We start from the raw sequence: 23,179 nt of genomic DNA, 5'->3' as shown, positions 1-23,179 counted from the left end.
ATTGTATATGTGTGTGTGTGTTTGTCACCAAATAAAAGGCAAAGGGAGGCAACCACTCTCTGGAGAACTTTTGTGAATCTGCAGAGAGGAGGTTTGTGTGTTGTTCTCCCCTTGCAATTAAAATACTGAGGCCTTTGAGGGATTTCTTGGTTTCATGCCGTTGTTTGTGAGTGAATTTTTCTAACAATGTCAGTAATTTTTGTAAATTTATCTCCAATTTCAAGTCTGCTGATTAATATTTTAGTCAAGTGTTCCTCAACTCTGGTCCTTTGTGGCCACTGCCCTGCATGTTTGAGATGTTTCCCTTCTTCAACACACCTTGCTCTAATTAATGGGTCATTACCAGGCCTACAGAACTTGCCTGTGCAGAACCTAAGGACAAGCTGTCAAGGAGAGAACTTTCATTTGAACCAGGCATGTTGGAGCAGGAGAACATCTCAAACATGCAGGGCAGTAGACCCTGAAGATAGGAGTTGAGGAAAACTGCCTTAGAGAATATCTTGATGTTGGCTTTTATCAGTAGAATTTTTCACATAATGTCTTCAAAACATGACTGATGTGCTTTTGTTGTGCCTCACTATATTTTTGTAACATTGGTGGAAGGTGGGTGGTTAAAGTTTACATGCCTTTGAGCCACCGTCAGAAACAGTAACAAAGCCAAATTGATATGTGTATAATGTATAGCCAGAATGGAGAAATCTCTCTCGAACAAACGATGCTGTTAATCAGTTTATTCCGTAAGGCTTGCTATTTGAACGTACACACTAATGCCACATCTTGCCAGCCCATATAAATGAGCAAACAGGAACAACTGCACTTGTCAGGACTCGTTGACACTTTATGTTTTGAATCATGTTTTGTCTCGTTTCCTGTTTTATTTTGAAATATTAACTGCTCCTCTCGTTTCAGGTACCCTTCTCTTCCTCTGATTGTCTTCCCTGATCCCAAAGTGGTTCCACCTGTTCCCCATGGTCCCTCATGTGTTCAAGTAGTCTGCGTGTCCCTTTGTCCTGTGCCAGTGTGTTGAATATACCTCCTTGAGTGTTTCTCACTCTAGCCATACCATAGTGACCATAGCCTTGAGTATTCCAAAGATCTTGTGTTGATGCGTTCCCTCCTTCAGAGTGTTTTTTTTTGTTGTAAATTTAATCATAGCCATACTTTAGCTTTTGCGATCCTTTTTCATAGTCTGTTTTGTTTTCCCCCGTTTGGAGTGATCTTTGTTTCATGATTACTTTCATAGTTCCTCCGTTAGTGGAGCGATTTTGCATTCTTAGAATAAAGTTTTATAGTGCCTCCGTCAGAAGGAGTGTTTTTGTCTCTTGTTAAGTTTTCGTAGTGCCTCCGTTAAAGGAGAGCCTCATTGAGCCATGTCTGTTTTTCATAGAGCCTCTGTGTGTGGAGTGATTTTGAGTTTGTCTTTATTATCCGTGCCTCCGATTATTAGGAGAGCGTCTTTGTTTTCGTTCCACCTCTTGATAGAGAGCGTAGAGTTAATTTGTAAATTTCTATAGCTTTTGGTTTTCCTCCTGCAGTGGAGAGAGGTTTTGTTTGATAAGTTTTATAGTCACACTCACCTCAATATAATTATCAAGGTAAGTGTGGTAGGTTTTCCACAGCCCATTGCTTTCCTCTGTCAAGCAGAACAACGAGTGGTTTATCATAATAAACACTATTACTGTGAAGATCCTGCATGTGTGTCCTGCCGGTTCCTGACAGCACTTAAAAAGGAAGTATTTTATTTATTATAGACTAAGTGTCAAAAGATGGATCAACCAAACTTTGCATAAGTCTTAATAATGTTGTCATATAAATTGTGAATTCTGTTTCCTAAACAATTTTTAATGCCACCTATCTTTGTTTTAAACTAAATTTAATTTGTTATGCTGTCTTTGTTTTGGATTGAGTTTAAAATAGTTGCTACATTCACAGGGAACAGATGACTGAGTTAAAGGAGACTGCCAGGTGCTAGGATGCTGGTTTATATGACATTTTTTAAGTAAACTTCTTTTGTTTAAAAAAAAAAAAGTAGTGGAAGAGAATTATTTTTTTCTTTTCTCACCTCAAGATTAAAACCATAGATTATCTAGTTTCACATCAGTGAATATTAGATTGTCTTTTCGATCCAATTTTACTCAGAAGGAGGAAGAAGCAAGGCACGTCATGGACTCTTTATACACACAAATGATCCCTTATCTACCAGTCAAGTTATTTGCTTTGAAATTATAGACATTTTTATTTTGATGTGTGTTAACATTTGGATCCAGTATTTTTTTAACTATACAGTTTGAGATTGCACTTGTTTGAGTAAGCAGTTTTTAAATCTGTGTCTGCAATGTGCACCTCCATGTTCTTCTAGCTTTTAAAGGATTGTTTGTAATAGCTCTTTCAAATGGTAAAATCAAAACCCCCCAAAATATCCAAAGTTGTTAAATAAAAATACCAAACAGCAAAATCAAATGCTTTGTATTTCATATTAATTTAAAAAAAGACCAGTGATATACCCATGCAATATGATGCATTCACTTTATCATTTTTTTATTAATTTTTAATTCTATTTGCCAGGAAGCTATGTTTATGAAAAGAACACAAATAAAATAATACATATTTACTGTACAAGTCAAAGTAGATCTCAGTTTTTTTTCTTCCAAAATAGAGAACACTGGAGGTTTATGCAGGAGCCACAGAGGAGACCTCTGTTTTTGATGTGGATACTTCAGAGCCGTCATCCACCTGTTTGCCAAACAGTTGCAGGATGCATGTGCGGAACTGAGGGGGGAAAAGATGAAAATGTCTTTTTTAGAAAATGTATCAAAACACATTGGACGAGTTAAGCTAATAAATGCAGCAATGTGCGCACCTGTCGGTTCATGAAGACATAGATGACTGGGTTGTAGATGGTGGCGCTTTTAGCAAAGTATGCAGGCATGGCAGCAGTCAGAGGATGGAAGGCGTATCCAGGGTTGGCTGCAGCAAAGCAGGCAAAGAAGGTGTAAGGTCCCCAGCACACACAATAAGCCACGATCATGACAACCACCATCCTGGATACTTCTCTCTCAGCTTTCTGGGTTGACTCAGATTCCTTCTGCTGCATGGCAACCTGCGGTCCACAAATCAAGTGGGTCAAATTTTGTCGGGCTTTGACAAATGCTCTATAAAGTTATGTTAAAGCACAGTTGGTGGAAGACTTACAGCACGGATGGCCAACCATACAGCAAGGTAGCACAAAATGATGACAGCCAAGGGAAGGATGCAGCATGTAATCATAAGAACAATCATGTAGGACTGGACTCCAGGGTCATCACTGCCACTGAATACATCAGGTCCACAGGAAGTTTTCAGTCCATGGGGCCAATACCTGATAGGAGAAACAGTTTAGTCTTCACTTCATGTTCCAACACTCAAAGTCCACTCTGTATTTCTACTGATCAAAGAATCCTATTGATACGATTGCAAAATAAATAAGCACAGAAAAAAGAAGCAGCAGATTACCTGCTCCATCCAAAGATGGGAGGAGCACACCACACTGCAGCCCACACCCAGGAGAACACAATTCCACCTGTGGCCCATTTGGCATCAAACTTGACATTTCCAAAAGGTTTGCACACAACTATCCATCGCTCCCAGGAGATGATAGTTAGGGACCAAAGAGCAGCAATACCTGTGTAAAGAAGAAGGATGCTCCGTGAATGTATCATTACAGTTAACAATATGTAGCCAAGAATTCTCTGTGTACATAGAGTGTATATTCTTATGTCATAGATAATTACTGTGACTACTTACCACAAGTTGATACAGTGTAGCCCTCAAAGACGCACATTGGGTGTCCCAGAATGAAATATCCAAAATACTGGTTGCACACGCTGATGGTGCTGGCAAAAACCGTTTCTCCAAGATCGGCGATAGCAAGATTGACCAAGATCCAGTTCAGAGGGTGACGCAGTTTCTTGAACTTTGCTGTGGCCACCAATACGAGACCGTTGGTGAAGACTGATGCAATCACCACAAAAATCATCCAGAGTGTTGAAACATTGTAAATCCATCGAGGAGCAATGTGGTAGTTGGGTCCCTCGAAGGGATCTGGAAAAACAAGTACAAGAAATCATATTATCATCTCACAAATCAGAATCTTTTGCAGTTTATTGATTCCACATGACCATTTTGTCTTATTTTGTACAGTATAAGAAATGTTACCTTTTTGAGAGAACACCTATCAATATACTTTGTGCTTAAACATATTGTATGTTATTATGTCAACTATAGACTCTACCTGGTTATATAAATCTGACAAAGGTCTATTTTGCAGCATTTTAAAATAATACTTTTGGTCCTAACAACCAAGTTTTTAAAAATCCTAGATTAAATATAAGTGCATAACTTTACGTCTCATCTGATTCAGATTGTGGTTCAAGTTTCATTCAGTCACAAACATTCTTTAAACTGTATACTCCACTGACAAAATGTGACTGTGAATATTAAAACATTTTCTTCTGAACCAGGTTCGAAATAACTTATCAAAACACAAAGAGATTTTTTCCACCACATTGAGTACTTTTTCTAGTCTGTAATCACTTTTGTTGCAATCCTTCAGATAGTATAAATTCGCATCAAATGACTCAAAAGATGGAGTGATGATACTGTACCTTTGGTATTATTGCTGTTTGTGTAAGCGAAAGCAGAACCCCTTGTTGTTTCTTCATTGTAACGCCTGGCAGCAAATGACTGTTTTCCCCACTCCTCTGCCATTCTGATCTGAGTTGGAGGTCCTCTGTGATCAGGTTTTCTTGTTACTTTGAACCTCCTGAAGGTGACCGATGCTTTTCGTCTGACTTTAGCTTTTATACCTCTGCTTTCCTGACCTCAGATAGGATTACTTCACAATCACACTATCGCTGTGTTGTGTTTATTGGCAGTGACACTTTAAGGCGAGAAAACGTATTTTAAAAGGCAATTATCAGCTAATGAGGTTAAGACACTGAGCGGATTTCCGTAGGCTCGGTTAATATGAGGATTGGCTTTGAGATCTTGACGAATACATTAATTCCAGATATTGTCCTTTTTCTTTCCCAAAGCACTTTAGAAAGTAATACATAATAATGCAGAAAACTGCACATCTAGATCAAATGCTACAAAGCAAATGTTTGCCTTCTCAAGTATGAGAATGCAAGGAAAAGTATTTACACACTCATGTTACATGTTGTCACAGTTTATCCTTCCTGTCTCCCCTTCCTATCCCTCTTCCTCAGTTATTTTCACCCTGATGCTACTTCCCCTCTTTGTTGACAGATTTCTATTTAAATGCAGGAGCAATTCATTTAGCTGTTTATTGTGTTGAACATGGCAGCCCATTAGCCCTAAATGCCCTAAAAAGCCCTGAGAAGCTAAATATGGCATTACAGAAAAATTATAAACCAGAAAAAAACAGAGAACCCATTTGTCAACCCATTTCTTTCTATTTTACAAAAGTAAAGGCCTTCAAAAATGTTTCTTTTAAAAAAATTATATACTGAAAAACATGATGCAGACTATAAAAATGGATTTTCAGATGGAAAAATCACCCCATATTCCATCCTTTACAAATCTTTTTGCATCGAAACATTAATTAGCTGACTAGGAGTAGCAGTAGCAAAATGGCATTCACCTGCCAGGCACTCCAACCTAATCAGCCCAACTACACTCAACTGCAAGCTCAGCTGCAGCTTATTCCCTGTAGCCCATCAGCCCTGAATATAAGCCTCTCCAGAACCCTCACCTTTGCCACATTGTTCTACTGCATTCTGCTGCCCTCCTCGCCTGCCTCCCGGTAAATGTACCTGCCTTCTGATTCAATTCAGTTTTATTTATATAGCGCCAAATTACAACAATTGTCATCTCAAGGCACTTAAATAATCCAATTCAAGCCAATTGGAATTCAATTCATTGTAATCATAATCCAATTAATTCATATAGAGCCAATTAAAAAAATAATATCCTAGCTAAGCAAACCAACAGATTGCACTTAAACTTGTCTTCAGTCCAATCTCCCGCCCTGAGCGTGCCTGTGGCGACTGTGGAAAGGAACGACTCCCTTTTAACAAGAAGAAACCTCTGGCAGAACCAGACTCAGGAAGGGTGGCCATCTGCCTCGACCAGCTGGGGTTTGAGAAGACAGAAAAGAGGGAAAAGAGGGGGTAAAAACACCATAACACCATTCAAAGGATATCTGTTGGAACAGGGAAACACAAGTTAATAACCACAATAATGTCACATGTACATAAAATCATTTGAGAAATTAAACAGGGGGAAAAAGAGAGCAAAGTGAGGAAAGGTGTGACAGATGAGGTCCCCCAGCAGTCTAAGCCTATAGCAGCTTAACTATGGGATGTTTCAGGATCACCTGAGCCATCCCTAACTATAAGCTTTATCAAAAAGGAAAGTTTTAAGACTAATCTTAAAAGTGGAAAGGGTGTCTGCTTCCCGGACATTTACTGGCAGCTTATTCCACAGAGAGGGGCCTGATAACTGAAGGCTCTGCCTCCCATTCTACTTTTAGAAACTCTGGGAACAACAACTAAACCTGCAGTTTGGGAGCGAAGTGTTCTGTTAGGAAAATATCTTACAATGAGATCTTTAAGATATGAAGGAGCTCGGTCATTAAGAGCTTTATATGTGAGGAGAAGAATCTTAAATTTTATTCTGAATTTAACAGGGAGCCAATGAAGAGATGCTAAAACTGGAGAAACATGATCTCTCCTGTTAGTTCTCATCAGAACTCTGGCTGCAGCATTTTGGATCAGCTGGAGGCTTTTCAGAGAATATGTGGGGCAGCTCAATAATAAGGAATTACAGTAGTCCAATCTTGAAGTAACAAATGTCACTGTAGAACTAGAAGCCAAGGGAAAACCATCTAGAGTAACTATATAACTAGACAATTTCTCCCTGAAGCGCTCAGGTCCAAAGAGAACAACTTCAGTTTTGTCTGAATTTAAAAGCAGACAGTTCTGAGTTATCCAGGTCTTTATGTCTTTAAGACAGGCTTATAGTCTGACCAACCTGTTGGTTTCATCTGGTTTCATAGATAAGTACAGCTGAGTATCATCAGCATAACAATGGAAATTTATGCCATGCTGTCTAATAATGTTACCCGATGGAAGCATGTACAAAGTAAAAATAATTTATCCAAGCACAGAACCCTGAGGAACTCCATGACTTACTCCAATGTGTGAGGAAGATTCTTCATTTACAAGAACAAACTGGAATCTATCAGATAAATATGACTTAAACCAGCCTAATGCAGTTCCTTTAATCCCAATAACATGTTCAAGTCTCTGTAATAGAATGCTGTGATCGATCGTATCAAATGCAGCACTGAGATCCAACAGGACAAGCACAGAAACAAGTCCGCTATCAGAGGCTAAGAGGAGATCATTGGTAACTTTCACCTGTGCTGTTTCTGTGCTATGATGCACTCTGAATCCTGACTGAAACTCTTCAAACAGATTATTTCTATTTAAATGATCACAAAGTTGAACTGCAACTATTTTTTCAAGAACTTTAGACAAAAAAGGGAGATTGGATATAGGTAGATAATTAGCCAACACTTCTGAATCAAGAGTAGGTTTTTTAAGTAAAGGTTTAATTACAGCAACCTTAAAAGTCTGAGGAACATATCCTGTCAACAAAGACCGATTGATCAAATCCAATATGGAAGTGTCAGTTATGGGGAAAACCTCCTTGAACAGTCTGGTTGGGATTGGGTCTAAAATACACGTTGATGGTTTAGAAGAGACTATTGCTGTTGTTAGCTCAGAAAGATCAACTGGGCAGAAGCCGTCTAAATACAAATCAGGTTCTAAAGATACTTCTAAAACTGCTCTACTTGATGATACATCAGTGATAATAGTGGAAAGGATTTCATTAATCTTCTCTCTGATAGAAACAATTTAATTGATTAAGAGTATCATTAAATCATCACTGCTGAGAGTTAAAGGAATACATGGCTCAACGGAGTTTGGACTCTTTTAAATTCAGCATTTCTAGCATCCGTCTGTTTTCTTGGCTTCAACTCCTCTCACCTGAGACCCAGAGACTGTGTGTCGACTATTAAGTTAAAGACTGGACTGTTTGCTGAGTGTTTCTGGTGTAAAAAAAAAAAAAGTCATTACCAATGGTCCTTGATCTCCAGAGTGCTGCTTTTGAGTCCTAAATACACTCATTACAGTACAATAAGTCCAGACATGGACCCAGCAGAGCAGACCCCTTGTCAACTTAGTCCTGCTTGGCCCAAGTGAAGGGAGTGCTCCAGCAACATGAGGCACAGGTAGTCTCCAACACAGCGGGGGCTTGGCAGTTGGTGACGGCCCTGGAGCGAGCACTAACCTTGCTAACCTCCCAGGTCCAACAGCTGGTTGTCACTGTGTTACAACAGGCCGATCCTGCCTCAGCTCCAATTCTGCATGCTCCAGCCAGGGTTTTCCACCAAGCACTGGTCAAGAACCCCAGTTGGGAGACCCGGAGCGCTATTTTGTGGATCCCAAGGGCTGTAACCTGTTCTTGACGAACTGTTCCATCCTGTTTGCCCTGCAGCCCAACACCTTCGCCTCAGAGGTGGTGAGGGTTGGCTTCGCGATCAACCATCTTACTGACTCTTACTTTGCTTTGAAATGATAGACATTTTCATTTTGATGTGTAGCAACAATTGGATCCAGTATTTTTTTTTAACTACACAGTTTGAGATTGCAGTTGTTTGAGGAAGCAGTTTTTAAATCGGTGTTTGCAATGTGCACCTCCATGTTCTTCTAGTTTTTAAAGGATTGTTTGTAATATCTCTTTCAAATGGTAAAATTAAAACCTCGAAAAATATCCAAAGTTGTTAAATAAAAATACCAAACAGCAAAACTTATAAAATGCTTTGTATTTCATATTAATCTAAAAAAAAAAAAGACCAGTGATATACCCATGCAATATGATGCATTCACTTTATCATTTTTTTTATTATTTTTTTTTCTATTTGCCAGGAAGCTATGTTTATGAAAAGAACACAAATAAATTTTTCCAAAATAGAGAACACAGGAGGTTTATGCAGGAGCCACAGAGGAGACCTCTGTTTTTGATGTGGATACTTCAGAGCCGTCATCCACCTGTTTGCCAAACAGTTGCAGGATGCATGTGCGGAACTGAGGGGGGAAAAGATGAAAATGTCTTTTTTAGAAAATGTATCAAAACACATTGGACGAGTTAAGCTAATAAATGCAGCAATGTGCGCACCTGTCGGTTCATGAAGACATAGATGACTGGGTTGTAGATGGTGGCGCTTTTAGCAAAGTATGCAGGCATGGCAGCAGTCAGAGGATGGAAGGCGTATCCAGGGTTGGCTGCAGCAAAGCAGGCAAAGAAGGTGTAAGGTCCCCAGCACACACAATAAGCCACGATCATGACAACCACCATCCTGGATACTTCTCTCTCAGCTTTCTGGGTTGACTCAGATTCCTTCTGCTGCATGGCAACCTGCGGTCCACAAATCAAGTGGGTCAAATTTTGTCGGGCTTTGACAAATGCTCTATAAAGTTATGTTAAAGCACAGTTGGTGGAAGACTTACAGCACGGATGGCCAACCATACAGCAAGGTAGCACAAAATGATGACAGCCAAGGGAAGGATGCAGCATGTAATCATAAGAACAATCATGTAGGACTGGACTCCAGGGTCATCACTGCCACTGAATACATCAGGTCCACAGGAAGTTTTCAGTCCATGGGGCCAATACCTGATAGGAGAAACAGTTTAGTCTTCACTTCATGTTCCAACACTCAAAGTCCACTCTGTATTTCTACTGATCAAAGAATCCTATTGATACGATTGCAAAATAAATAAGCACAGAAAAAAGAAGCAGCAGATTACCTGCTCCATCCAAAGATGGGAGGAGCACACCACACTGCAGCCCACACCCAGGAGAACACAATTCCACCTGTGGCCCATTTGGCATCAAACTTGACATTTCCAAAAGGTTTGCACACAACTATCCATCGCTCCCAGGAGATGATAGTTAGGGACCAAAGAGCAGCAATACCTGTGTAAAGAAGAAGGATGCTCCGTGAATGTATCATTACAGTTAACAATATGTAGCCAAGAATTCTCTGTGTACATAGAGTGTATATTCTTATGTCATAGATAATTACTGTGACTACTTACCACAAGTTGATACAGTGTAGCCCTCAAAGACGCACATTGGGTGTCCCAGAATGAAATATCCAAAATACTGGTTGCACACGCTGATGGTGCTGGCAAAAACCGTTTCTCCAAGATCGGCAATAGCAAGATTGACCAAGATCCAGTTCAGAGGGTGACGCAGTTTCTTGAACTTTGCTGTGGCCACCAATACGAGACCGTTGGTGAAGACTGATGCAATCACCACAAAAATCATCCAGAGTGTTGAAACATTGTAAATCCATCGAGGAGCAATGTGGTAGTTGGGTCCCTCGAAGGGATCTGGAAAAACAAGTACAAGAAATCATATTATCATCTCACAAATCAGAATCTTTTGCAGTTTATTGATTCCACATGACCATTTTGTCTTATTTTGTACAGTATAAGAAATGTTACCTTTTTGAGAGAACACCTATCAATATACTTTGTGCTTAAACATATTGTATGTTATTATGTCAACTATAGACTCTACCTGGTTATATAAATCTGACAAAGGTCTATTTTGCAGCAAACACAAAGAGATTTTTTCCACCACATTGAGTACTTTTTCTAGTCTGTAATCACTTTTGTTGCAATCCTTCAGATAGTATACATTTGCATCAAATGACTCAAAAGATGGAGTGATGATACTGTACCTTTGGTATTATTGCTGTTTGTGTAAGAGAAAGCAGAACCCCTTGTTGTTTCTTCATTGTAACGCCTGGCAGCAAATGATTGTTTTCCCCACTCCTCTGCCATTCTGATCTTAGATGGAGGTCCTCTGTGGTCGGGTTTTCTTGTTACTTTGACTCTGTAGTTGATAACCTTTGCCTCTTGTCTGACTTTACCTTATATACCTCTGCTTTCCTGACCTCAGATAGGATTAAGAATAAATCATGTTATCACCATGTCGTGCCACTATGAGGGTGTTTTGACCAGTAACTAAAACTATCCACTAATGAGGTTAAGACTCTGAGCGGATTTACCTGCATTTAACTATAATAACATTTGACTAAAGAAATTTTGAGTCCTTATTTTCCTTTCCAAGCCCGTATTGTCTGCTTTCTTAATTATAGAAGTGTAGAAATTAATAAAATTGATGTAAAACTGTCATAATAAATGTTGAACACTGGACTGAATGCAAAACTGATTAACACATTAACCATTCTAACCATTCTAACCTTGATGGGAGCAATGGTATCCAAAAGATTTAAAACACTTGACGTGTAATACCACACATATATATCACATGCATGCATCTATAACAGGATTTTAATTGATTTCATGATTTCACATTGTATATGATGTATATGCTAGGTTGATGTTCCTGGTTGGTGTGAGAGGACGAATGCATCTTTGAGCAGATTTAGAAGATAAGAGGAGATCCGCAGTACTGCAACTGTGACAGTTGGACTTGTTGACATGTGAGACAGGTAGGACATTGGCAGGAAAGAAGATCGGCTCAAGAGCATAGAATTTTTTGACCCATCTTTGAACCTGCAACTGATGTCATACTCCTAATTGCATTATTGCACCAATGAGATTCTATTAAGGAATCGAGTAACCTGAGCCTATTTAGAAGGAAACATCCCACTGATTTAGATGAGGTGAGATTCTGTACATCAAGTGCATCAATGTCTCTGGTCAGAGATACAGGCAATAAAATGCAATTTGTGGTAGGGGTTACAGGACACTATATGATGGATCTTGATATTACAGGTTGACCTGTAGTGATGTGAAATTGGGCATGTTGTGTGTGGGAGCGTGAATGGTTGTGCCTCTTTGCATTAGTCCTGTGATCAGGTGGTCACCTATCTAGGGTACACTGAACATTTGCTCACTGTATGCCTAGATAGGTGCCAACTGCCACAGCTCTGTACAGTTTGAACCGGATGTAGGTGATGGATGGATGGATAGATGGACATTGGATGGATGTATTGCTGACCTGCTTCTTAAATTAGGCCAATCTGCTATTAGCCTCTGTCTGATAATGTTTTACTTAATTTGTTTTGTAACTGTTGACACCACAGCTTGAGCTCGCTGTCATTCTAATCTTATCTAATGTTGATGATCTCTGATGGTGGATGGTTTGATATTTTACAAGTGTTTTGGTTTTGATTCAAATGGGTCAAGATATGCCCGGGAGATGTTCAAGAGTCAGAGCTTGTTAGCTTTAAAATGATAGCAATAGCCTTGATATTATAGTGCCTTTAAATGGGATTGTATTTACAATGTTAACCACATGAGTCCATATGAACATCACTTTCCTTACATTTATCACCGCTGAGCTTGGCGTTTGCAGCTTGTGTGCATGACTGTAATAAAAAGCTGATCAAGTGCCACTTGATCAAATTTACTATTAAAATCATCAACAAGGCATTTATGTCAGAAAAATGTGCAGCTCAGTCTGAATAATCAGAAAGCATTCACAAAACATTGTATTGGTGCTTTTGGAGTTTTTTTGTGACACTCAGTATGACTTTTGATTAAATACATTTAAGTTGGAGGTTTCATTCATGCTTGAGGGGGCAATATCCTTTACCCCAGTAACAGGCTTTTTAAAAAGTCTTTCTTGTCTTTATGGTACATAACACATGTATTGGTTCTGTGGGACATAGTCAACATTTTTTTCTGCGTTGGATATATCTGTGAGATACATCATTCTCATTGGCTGTTTAGGGTTAAAGACGAACTCTGTAGTTTGTCAGTGCAACATTAACTTGTTATTTATGAATCTTGAATGCTTAATAAATGCATATGTGTACAAAAAAATCTTCATGATGTTTTAAATGAGTTAAAACTACGTTGGACTCTAAAAACTGAACTACAAATGGCCTGAATTCACACAGACATTGTTTTGTTTGTGTTTTTTGCTTTATTGAAAAATGTATAGACTCCTGTTTCATTCTATGCAGTGCCTCATAATCACATACTGGATATTAACACTTGCATGTCACCAGAGGATAGATACATGCCACATCTAAGTTGATGGAAAACACAAGTTTACTGTTTTTGGTTGAAATTGTAGTCTTACTCCTCAATCCTGGCATGAAACTTGCAAGTATGGACTGTGTCTGTAACTCTATAGTATATCTGAATTGTTATTATCTATGAAAAGCAATGAAACATCCATCCATCCATTTTCTATACTGACACTTGACATCTATCAGTCGGGTTGTCGGGTTGGAGCCTATCCTGGCAGTCATCGGGCGAATGGTGGGGTACACCCTGAACAGGTCGTCAGTCCATCACAGGGCCACATAGAGACAAACAACCATACATGCTCACACTCAGTCCTAAGGACAATTTAGAGTCACCAATTAACCTAACATGCATGTTTTTGGATGGTGGGAGGAAGCTGGAGTACTCAGAGAGAACCCACGCATGCACAGGGAGAACATGCAAACTCCACACAAAGGCCCCAGGCGGGGATTGAACCTGGAACCCTCTCGCTGTGAGGTGACAGTGCTAACCACCACACCCGCAATGAAACGTATTGTTTGTAAAAAATGTATACAAAACAATCGTCTGCAAGCAACTGTTTGAAACCCACAGTGGCCCATTGTTGTAGCTTGCGTATTAACATGAAACCCTACCAATAAGCAATGTTTCAACATAACAATTAAAGCTTACGTAATAGTTCCAGTATATATTCCTTTTTAACACCGTAGATTGGAATGCAGCTTTAGTGTGAAGTAATGTATCACTGTTCCCTTCTTCTTTACGCAGTTCACAATTCCTTGCTGTCAGACTGTCGAATCAGAAAAATCTTATCCATTTCCCTTGCAAGAACACAGCGTCCAGTTCAACTCTAGCAAATCTCAAACACACAGTTCTCAATGTCAGATCTTTAGGTAACAAATCATTCTTTAAGACGTGCACATGGATGTAGCCAATAACAAGCAAGCTAAAGAACTCACTGCTGTCCTTGAAATGTTTGGTCTGACTCAGCATGTGACTGAGCCCACCCACAGCAGAGGGCACACTCTAGATGTGCTCATTTCAAAGGGTGTTGTTATTTCAAATGTGGATGGTGTCAGTGGTGCTTTATCTGATAATTTTTGTGTTTTCTTTGACCTCTGTTTCACCCAAACCAGCAGCTGGGTCTGCAGTTGTTCAGGGAAAACACATAAATAACATAAAAGTTTATGGAAATGATTATGTTTGAGAACATGTTGATAATCTGTCGAACTATTACTCATCAAGTGTTTTAAATCTTTTGGCTACCATTGCTCCCGTCAAGGTTAGAATGGTTAAAAGTAGGCAAAAGGCGCCATGGAGAAAAGAACAGGTGGTCAGGACACAGAGAAGGGAGTTGCGGCGAGCCGAACGGAAATGGCGCAAGTCAAGGCTCCAGGTTCATTATGAGATTTACAGAAGAGTTCAACCAGACTTTGTGTAGAACAAGGGAGAGTTGTGTTTCTAAAATCATCAAAAACTGCATTGACAACTCTCGTGTCCTGTAAACAAATTAACAAACCCTGCAGTTTCACTGCCTTTAGAACTAATTTCTACATCTAAGTGTAATGACTTTGCAATATTCTTTCATGACAAAGTTCAAGGCATTAAAAATGCAATCATTTCCACAGCACAAATAACTACTGTGCAGCCAGCTAGACACCTAGAGCTGACACATTTCACAAACTAGTTGAACTAGTTAACAAAACAGTTAAATAGAGTCTGCAGTCTGAGTCTGTCAACGTGCTGCCTTAATGAGTTGCCCACTAGATTTCTAAAGTCTATGCTGAACAGTTCGTTACCATAGCTCGCTGTTACCACAGCTCACATCAAGTTTAACGTCTCACTTCAGACTAGAACATGTCTACAGGCCTTAAAAACTGTCACTAAGCCTCTTTTAAAGAAGAGCAGTCTTGATGCCACAGTACTGAACAACGTCCGGCCCATATCAAACCTGCCATTCTTAGGCAAAGTCCTGGAAAAAGTTGTATACCAACAGCTAACTGAATTTCTCCTGTCTCACAATGATTTTGATGCTTTCCAATCAGGCTTTAGGCCCTGCCACAGCACTGAGATGGCTCTGATCAAGGTAACAAACGAATCCGCCAGACACAGACAAAGTCTCAGTCTTAGTTCTGCTGGACCTGAGTGCTGCCTTTGACACAGTTGACCATGCAATCGTATTACAGAGGTTAGAAGACTGGGTGGGAATCTCTGGTAGTGCTTTAAACTGATTCAAGTCCTATCTCTAGGGCAGGAAATATTTTGTTGAAATTGGTAACCATGTTTCAGACGAAATATCTATGACATGTGGGCTTCCCCAGGGATCAATCCTGGGACCCCTATTGTTCAGTCTGTACATGCTTCCATTAGGCCAGCTAATACGCAGCTATAATGTGTCCTATCACAACTATGCATATGACACTCAGACCTACGTGTCACTGGTGGCAGGAGAACACGGGCCTGTAAATACATTGTGTCACTGAATCGAACAGATCAGTGCGTGGATCCAAACCAATTTTCTCTGGCTAAACTCAGAGAAAACTGAAATCATTGTCCGTGGCCCACAGAAACAAAAAGAAAGTGTTATCAGTCACCATGTGACTCTCTCACTAAAACCAAAACCTAATAATCAAGTTAGAAATCTATGGGTAATATTGAATCTAGGGATAATATTGGACTCAGACCTGAACTTTAACAGTCACATTAAATCAATATCATCAGCAGCTTTTTACCACCTAAAAAACATTTCCAGAATCAAAGGAATAGTGTCTAAATCAGACTTGCGTTTGTCTCCAGCAGGTTAGACTACTGTAACGGCCTGCTCACTGGGCTCTCTAAATGGGCTGTAAGACAGCTGCAGTACATCCAGAATGCTGCTGCTCAAGTCCTGACTAGAACCAGGAAATATGACCATATTAGTCCAGTGCTCAGGTCTCTACACTGGCTTCCTGTCACTCAGAGAATAGACTTTAAAACAACTCTGCTTGTGTACAAATCTTGCTAAAGTACATCTCTGACATGTTAGAGCTATATGAACCAACTCGGACTTTGAGAACCTCAAGGAGGGGTCTCTTGCTGGTGCCCAGAGTCAGGACTTAACAAGGTGAGGCTGCATTTCAGTTTTATGCTCCTGAACTCTGGAACAGTCTTCCAGAAGATGTGAGACAGGCCTCAACTCTGACAGTGTTTAAATCCAGGCTGAAAACAGTTCTATTTAGCTGTGTATAGGACAACTGAAAGTATTTTATCTGCACTCTTCACTTTTAATTTAATTGATTAATGATTATTTTTCTGTTTTATGGAATTATTTTTTTTCTTTCTTGTGATCTTATGTATTTTGAATTACCTTGTGTACAAACTGTGCTCTACAAATAAACTTGCCTTGCCTTCATTTTTTAACTGTGCCCCCTACGATTTGGACAATCACTTAACATGATTTAATGTCCTAATGCAGTTCACTTTTCAGGAAACTACTGGGCACTCACAGTGCTGCACATGGTTGAACTTTCTAACAGCAATAACAGCAAAAAGGCTGGCTTACTACGTTGTACAGTATTCATGAATTGATATTTCAAACCCAGCCCTGAATCTCATCCAGAGTCTGTGAATAGCACTTGAGACCAGGGTGATGTCAAGTAAGTTTCTGACACCTTAATATAATTCCAAACAAGGCTTAGTGAAGACATACAAAAAGCCTGATCATTTAGGCTATGATTAGTTTGGGAAATTAATTATTCCTAGTATTTTTTCATTGTTGTGATTGTTTTTTTTAAAAGTTCAAATGTTTTATTTAATCTCCAACGCAATGTGCTATGGTATTTGGTTTATATCCAAGCTGGAATATAACAGTTTTCTAGTTCAATTACAGTTAAATGTCCTATGACTTGCATTTATGTGTACACTCACTGTTTATTTTTATTTCTAGGCCTGACATTTAACAGTCTGGACACATATGAACTCTAAACTATTGGCTATGTGTAAAAGCTTGGCTATAACTCTAAACTTTCAGATTTTCAAAGTGTAAAAACAATTTGTAAGATTGTTAAAATATGCCAAAAAACTGCGCAATGCTGGCATAATGCTATAAAACTTGTCCTAAAGTAAAACGTCTTGCTGAACGCCTTGTTAGGTAACTGTGTTGTGGCATTGCTTCCTGACATAGTTTTGGAATGTCTAACCTCTTGGTTTAACTCAGTGAATCACGAGTAAAGATATCCCATGTCCCAGCAGACCAAAGCAGATTATACGGACAACTCAGGTTCCTCCGGAAAACTGCTTAACACAGAGTAATTACTTTTGACATGCTCACTCCGTAAGACTTTAATCCCTCCGGAGTGACAGGTCACTTTGGGAGAAAGGTGGGGCTAATCAAAGCTGCTGTAGTGGTTTATTTTAATCCTTTGACACCATTTTGTTTCTTTTTCTTGTTTTTGTCAGGTTGACTTCTTGAACAAGTAGGTGGCTCACAGACTTCATAGAAACTCCATGTGGGACAAGGACTTCATGTGAAGAGGAGGATTGACTTGAAGGAATCTGTAAACTTTTCTATTTCCACCTACAGTATTATTAGATATGTTTCATTTAAAGAACTTATTTTAGTGATGTAAATCAAGAAAGAATATTGTGCTTTGTTAATGTTAATTTTCATTTCTTCCAAGTGATGCAGTTTATACATGACTTAATTTTCTTTTCTTTTTTAAACCCTCTTAACTGCTTTTCGTGTGATGCTGTGATGTTTCGAGGGTAGGTCTGGAATTCCGCTAGTTCTGAACTATTCATGTTTGGTAAAAGTTCACTACTAGCAGAACTCAGATTTGCTCCCGACGACCAACGGGAATGTCTATTGTCACCATGACCAGGAATGAAGCTCTGATGCATTCATCCTCTGTCCTGAGCAGCAGGTGGTCTTCATGTCTAATGGCAGTTAATGGCTGTAAACAATTACGCTGGTGTGAAGTGAACTAGATGCATCTACTCATGTGGTCATGTGTTCACTTAACATCAGGTAATATTCTCTCTGACTTGTACTTAATCTGTTGAGCAGATCTTTTAAATGACCAGATTCTTCCTGTGTTTTTTTTCTTTCTTTTCTCCTTTACCTGCATAGATCACCCTCAATTCTGGATGCAGTTCAGACATTTGGAAATTTGATCTGACTGACTGAGTGCCATTCCTCATGAGAAGCATGCCAACCAGACATCATGTAACCTCATATAAGATTTCAGGTTTACAGTAGGAATAGTGTGTGTATGTTGCTGTTCGGGATTGAATGTCAACAATTTATTGAAAAAAGAAAGAAAAAAGAAAGAAAATCTATTGATTTAAAATGTTTTTATTTTTACATTAACATTACGTAGCAAAATTTAAACTCTTATTTGGTCTGATATTGTCAAAAAAGTAAAAATCCAAACAAATGAAACGTCATGTCCTTTTCTTTGTTGTATTCTGTAGATAAGTACCTGCTTACGCTGAGGTGAAATGGTAACTGCCTTAAGTTCATTCTATTAAAGTATTAGGAAACAGTAAGTTTGTGTACTTCAAATTGTCAGCCTTTTTTCATAGTAATTGTAATGTTAATGAGCATTTCCTTTACATTTCATAGAATTTATGAAACTGGTTACAGTTTGAAAATTATTCTTGCTTTTATGCAAAAATATATGTGTGCATACGAGTGTGTGAGTGTGTGAGCGTGTATGTGTTCGGCTGCCAGAATCTCTGCTAAACACTGCAAGGTAAAGCTCTTAAGTGTCTTCTTGTTGATTCAACTAGTTATGGACATGTTTGCAAAGTTGTGGTCAACATGTACGAGGACCAGATTAGTTCCTTCTCCGCTGGTTAGTTTTTCACTGCAGTTTGCAAGATACCACACACACTACACAGATACCACCTTGTTGTCTTAAAGATTGGAAGGCAAGGGAATTGCCTTTGGCAGATGAAAGCTCTATTCGATTTGACCTGTGTCTGGATGTGTGTTGTCATTCCACAGATGAAGACAATAAAAACTTCATAAATAAAGTAAAGTCAAAATATTAAAAACTGCCTGTAAATTCCAAGTTACTATTCACTGTTCTGAAGTGGCTGCACTGGTGTATTACAGTAAAACAAGCTTGCTCAGTAAGAATGGCGCCATCTGGAGGCCAAGTGTTACCAATGCATGTACTTATAGATGGAAGTTTATGTAAAAGTTCTTCAAGTAAAGGTTATGACAGTTTCAGCTTGAGTGTAAGTAATGCATGAATGTGGGTCCAGTTTACATAATTATGAATGTGTATGAAGTAATTTTCTGCTACCTCAAATTATACGTCAGAATGAGTGGTATTTCTGTGTTTTTCCTTTGCCTATAAGGCTTAAGTTTGTGAGTTTGTCATCTCAAGCAAGAGTTGATATTTCTTTATTAGGTTTCTGTTGCTACATATATACAACTATATACTTACAAGTCTTGATGTATTGAACAACTTACAGAGGCTTCAGGTACACTTCAAGCATGTCATGTATAGTTTATGGCTTTCCAGTGGCATGATTTTTTTAATTTCCAATTTTAAAAAAATCCTTTCACAATGCATGACTAAGGATAAGGTTTGTTTGATGTCCATGGTCATGTGCAGTAAATAAGCATTTGAAACAAACTATAACTTAATTGTGAAAATCATTTATTTCTTATTTTCTCTATTTTTATCTTTTCTAAGTTTTTTTTCTTTGCCAAACACTGCATTTGTATGAACAATAAAAACACATTTGTAACATAACTGGTCAGGGCTATTTCCAGTTCATCAAAATTAAGACAACCTAAAAACCTACGACGGTCCAACTTTTGAGACTTCAGTGACTGATTGAGTTGCTGTTGACTCCTCGTCGTCGCCTCTGCTCATCCCCAGCATTCTCTTCATGCAAGAACGGAACTGAAAGACAGGAAAAAGGTAACTTGTTAAGCTGCTTTCTTTATTCAGCGGTGTACATTTGTGTCTTCCAGAGGCAGCGAAAAACAAGAGAAGAGTGAGGGAGGGTGAAAGTAGCTGAAAACAAACAAATGGACACAGCCAGCAACACACTCATTTATAAGAGTAAATTTGCAAACATTCATTTTGACGATGCTGTATTAAGTATTTACCTACATTTAAGTTATTCTCCTGAAGACAAGTCAAACCATTTATCTTTTTTTAAAGCCACCATTAGAGGGCATCGATGCCTTGTTAGAGACAGGTTTAAACTAAAATGGCATCTGTCTTGTTAATCACTCTTTTAAATTGAGCACAACTTTGGCTCAGTGGCAGAAACATGGTGTTGATCTTCTGCCTGTTAAAATGTTCTAATCCTCTGCATAAGCCCACCTGCTTATTGAGGAGGACGTAGATGACTGGATTGTAGACTGTGGAGGCCTTAGTGACGCAGGAGGGGATGGTTGCAAGTCTCAGGTCAAACGTCTGCCCGCGGTTATTAATAACCCAGAGAGCAAAAGAAGCATACGGCACATAGCACACCAGGAAGCCCAGCACCATGACGACCACCATCCTGGTCACCTCCTTCTCTGCCTTCTGCGTGGAGGCAGACTCAGCTTGGGCTTTTGCTGCCTGTTGAGACAAATTGACAGAATCCACACTGAAATTACTCTTAAGCAAAAGATGAGACTGTATCTTGAATATTTTTCATAAAACTGCACTCAATAAACCTAAAGCCAGCTTAGATGAGAAAAGAAGAGTCATGACCTACTCCCTACCAGTTTCAGTGTGAAAAGCAGCTGTGAGTAGCAGAAAACGATGACAGAGAAAGGGACAGAGAAGCAGAAGCAGAAGAGGAACATCGCAAAGGATTCACTGTTAAACTTGTTGCCTGTTGTATACCAGTCTGGTCCACAAGAGCATTGCATTCCCTCTGGGATATATCTGGAGAGAGGAAATGCATCCATACATATATTAGTGTGATATAGAAATCTGTGTGAGGATTATGAGTCTTTGAATTTATGTAAATTTAAAAAAAGGTTTTAAATCAACAAAACAGTTTTTTACTCTATCTTCATGTACCCACCTGCTCCAACCAACTAGAGGAGGAACTGCAGCACACAGACCACAGACCCAAGTAAGTGCACAGAATGTTATAGCATGCTCAGACTTGAAGGCAAAGTTCCCAAGTGGCTTGCAGATAACCAGCCATCTTTCAAATGCAATGACAGCAAGAGACCAAAGGGTCACCATGCCTGAGAATAGACAAAAATAGCACTCATAATAAACATATTGATATATTTACATAATTTATAAGCACAAAAACAGTTCAGTTGGGTGAAAATTTCCCCATTGGTTGGTTTCATTACAAAAAAATGCTTAAAAAATCAAAGTCAATAGAATAATGAATCTCTCTCTTATAAGAAAAAGTGATACAAATGACTATCTCTATAACACTACATGTAAAAATGTTTGAAATCATTACAAACCCTACCACCAAGACTTGCAGTAAAACCTTCAATCTTGCATCCCAGTGGACCAAGAGCCATGTATCTGAAGGCAAAGCAGTAGAAGCAGGTGAACGAGCCCATGGAGGAAACGAGGAGGTTTGCTACAGCCATATTGACCAGGATGTAGTTCAGATGAGACCGAAGCTTCTTGTATTGAAAAGTACATGCAATGGTGAGGACGTTGATGGCTGTACCAAACACAAACAACACAAACATGAATGCTGACATTGAATAAAAGAGCCCCAGGCTTCCAAGATGGTCCTGAGGGACCAGGTATGGGCTTAGCGCTGTGATATTGTTGGTGTCCAGAGGGATGGGAATCCAGAAGTCATCTGGGATTTCCACAGGATGATTCCCTCTCATTTTTCTCTTGTGGGTGTTAAAAATCTTAGCTTTGCTTAAGGCTAATTAGCTAAAGCTCTGCCAAAAGAATGAAAGTAATCTATATGCATATACTATAAAAGAATTTGTTCAATACTTATTGTTTTTACTATCTTCTGATGGCACTGTGCCTCTCTTTGAAGGTGAGTTACTGAAAAGCTGCATTTATAGGAACTTTGAACTTTACTACGGCTCAACTTAATTGGCTCAAGGACAGGATTTAAAGCTTTACATGTATTCTAATAATGACTTTTAGCTAATGCAGAGATTAACGCCTTAATACCAGAGTTGGCCAGTATTTTCTCACTATATCCAAATGAAAAGAGCCCTGTGAACAACATAATCTTTGCCAGTGATGTCCAGGTGGTCACTCGGATACAATTTACTTAGGTTGTGCCAGTTTAACTTTATCTTTCATGGCCCCTTTCTTTAGAAACCCCCTCCAATTTCTTAAAAAGTACCCTGTTCTATGAAAAGCATTTAGAAATCAGAAAATACTGTGGCATGCAATTGCCTTGCTACCCTGATAAAGAGTGAACAGCTTAGTGAGTAGAGGGTTACCTGATTTCTAAAAGGAGCAACGTGAGGCCACCGTATGTAATAAGACAACCTGCTCTACAGAAAGTATAACATCTTGGTTATTAATTTTAAAAAAACCTTAAGACCTTAAGAGAGCAGTGCGAAAAAAACAAATATCGTCAAACCTGAAAAAACTGAAGCTGGATTATTAATAAAAGTGACACAAAATTCCTTCACAACAACGTCAGAAGCTGAAAACATTACACAGAAAACAATTAGTTTAAGTTACTGCTGTTAATGGTGGTTTTCTAAGCTACTGACATATGGGGTGTGCTTTTCAGTTAATCTTTTGCCTCTTAATTCCTATAGGAGCAGTAAGATTATACTTAGATTTTCACACTCTACTTTTTTATTTTGGCTAAACTTTGGTAAAAAAAAAAATAATGACGCTTATTTTTTAAATATGTTGTTGTGTTGATGTTGACTTGAGGTTGTTTTTACCTAATTTCAAGGACTGGTAAGGAATGGGTTAATTCTTTTAATGTCTTGATACGTAAAGTTTTAGAATCAAAAGACTTTCTTTTCAACATGTCACATGGATGATTCCGTATCTAAAACAATAGGCAAAGTAAAGTGTTACAATCTCATAGTTTTTGTTGCACCACCACATCAGAGCCTACCAAATCCTCCTTATGTTCTTTTGAAGTCA

At 38.9% G+C, this 23,179-nt stretch overlaps 3 protein-coding genes across 3 annotated transcripts; all 3 read right to left on the bottom strand.

The window, feature by feature from the left end:
• Positions 1–2,670: 2,670 nt before the first annotated feature.
• LOC140303854 (red-sensitive opsin-like) lies at positions 2,671–4,746 on the bottom strand. The gene is made up of 6 exons (XM_072382793.1): positions 4,644–4,746; positions 3,784–4,080; positions 3,493–3,661; positions 3,193–3,358; positions 2,861–3,100; positions 2,671–2,769 (listed from the first exon to the last, which is right to left on the bottom strand). Exons 1-6 carry the CDS (start codon positions 4,744–4,746, stop codon positions 2,671–2,673), a joined length of 1,074 nt encoding a protein of 357 aa, XP_072238894.1.
• A 4,310-nt stretch (positions 4,747–9,056) lies between these two features.
• On the bottom strand, positions 9,057–10,922 carry opn1lw1 (opsin 1 (cone pigments), long-wave-sensitive, 1). Its single transcript, XM_072382792.1, has 6 exons — positions 10,820–10,922; positions 10,170–10,466; positions 9,879–10,047; positions 9,579–9,744; positions 9,247–9,486; positions 9,057–9,155 (listed from the first exon to the last, which is right to left on the bottom strand). Exons 1-6 carry the CDS (start codon positions 10,920–10,922, stop codon positions 9,057–9,059), a joined length of 1,074 nt encoding a protein of 357 aa, XP_072238893.1.
• An 8,771-nt stretch (positions 10,923–19,693) lies between these two features.
• Positions 19,694–21,933, bottom strand: LOC140303851 (blue-sensitive opsin). The gene is made up of 5 exons (XM_072382791.1): positions 21,555–21,933; positions 21,147–21,315; positions 20,839–21,004; positions 20,453–20,692; positions 19,694–20,023 (listed from the first exon to the last, which is right to left on the bottom strand). The coding sequence occupies exons 1-5, from the start codon at positions 21,931–21,933 to the stop codon at positions 19,919–19,921; spliced, it is 1,059 nt and encodes a 352-aa protein (XP_072238892.1). The 3' UTR covers positions 19,694–19,918.
• Positions 21,934–23,179: the final 1,246 nt, after the last annotated feature.

This window comes from Leuresthes tenuis, unplaced genomic scaffold (assembly GCF_036924035.1).
Source record: "Leuresthes tenuis unplaced genomic scaffold, fLeuTen1.0.hap1 SCAF_3, whole genome shotgun sequence".
In the NCBI taxonomy this organism is placed as follows: Eukaryota; Metazoa; Chordata; class Actinopteri; order Atheriniformes; family Atherinopsidae; genus Leuresthes; species Leuresthes tenuis.
Note: the sequence above shows the minus strand (reverse complement) of the source record. Positions and strands in the feature narration are given on the sequence as shown.

Coding starts and splice junctions, on each gene's coding strand:
- LOC140303854 (XM_072382793.1), bottom strand. CDS start 4,746: ATGGCAGAGGAGTGGGGAAAACAGTCATTTGCTGCCAGGCGTTACAAT. Junction 3,359..3,492: donor CCCATCTTTGGATGGAGCAG/GTAATCTGCTGC, acceptor TTCTCCTATCAG/GTATTGGCCCCATGGACTGA. Junction 2,770..2,860: donor ATGTCTTCATGAACCGACAG/GTGCGCACATTG, acceptor TTCCCCCCTCAG/TTCCGCACATGCATCCTGCA.
- opn1lw1 (XM_072382792.1), bottom strand. CDS start 10,922: ATGGCAGAGGAGTGGGGAAAACAATCATTTGCTGCCAGGCGTTACAAT. Junction 9,745..9,878: donor CCCATCTTTGGATGGAGCAG/GTAATCTGCTGC, acceptor TTCTCCTATCAG/GTATTGGCCCCATGGACTGA. Junction 9,156..9,246: donor ATGTCTTCATGAACCGACAG/GTGCGCACATTG, acceptor TTCCCCCCTCAG/TTCCGCACATGCATCCTGCA.
- LOC140303851 (XM_072382791.1), bottom strand. CDS start 21,933: ATGAGAGGGAATCATCCTGTGGAAATCCCAGATGACTTCTGGATTCCC. Junction 21,005..21,146: donor CCTCTAGTTGGTTGGAGCAG/GTGGGTACATGA, acceptor TCCTCTCTCCAG/ATATATCCCAGAGGGAATGC. Junction 20,693..20,838: donor TGCTTTTCACACTGAAACTG/GTAGGGAGTAGG, acceptor TTGTCTCAACAG/GCAGCAAAAGCCCAAGCTGA.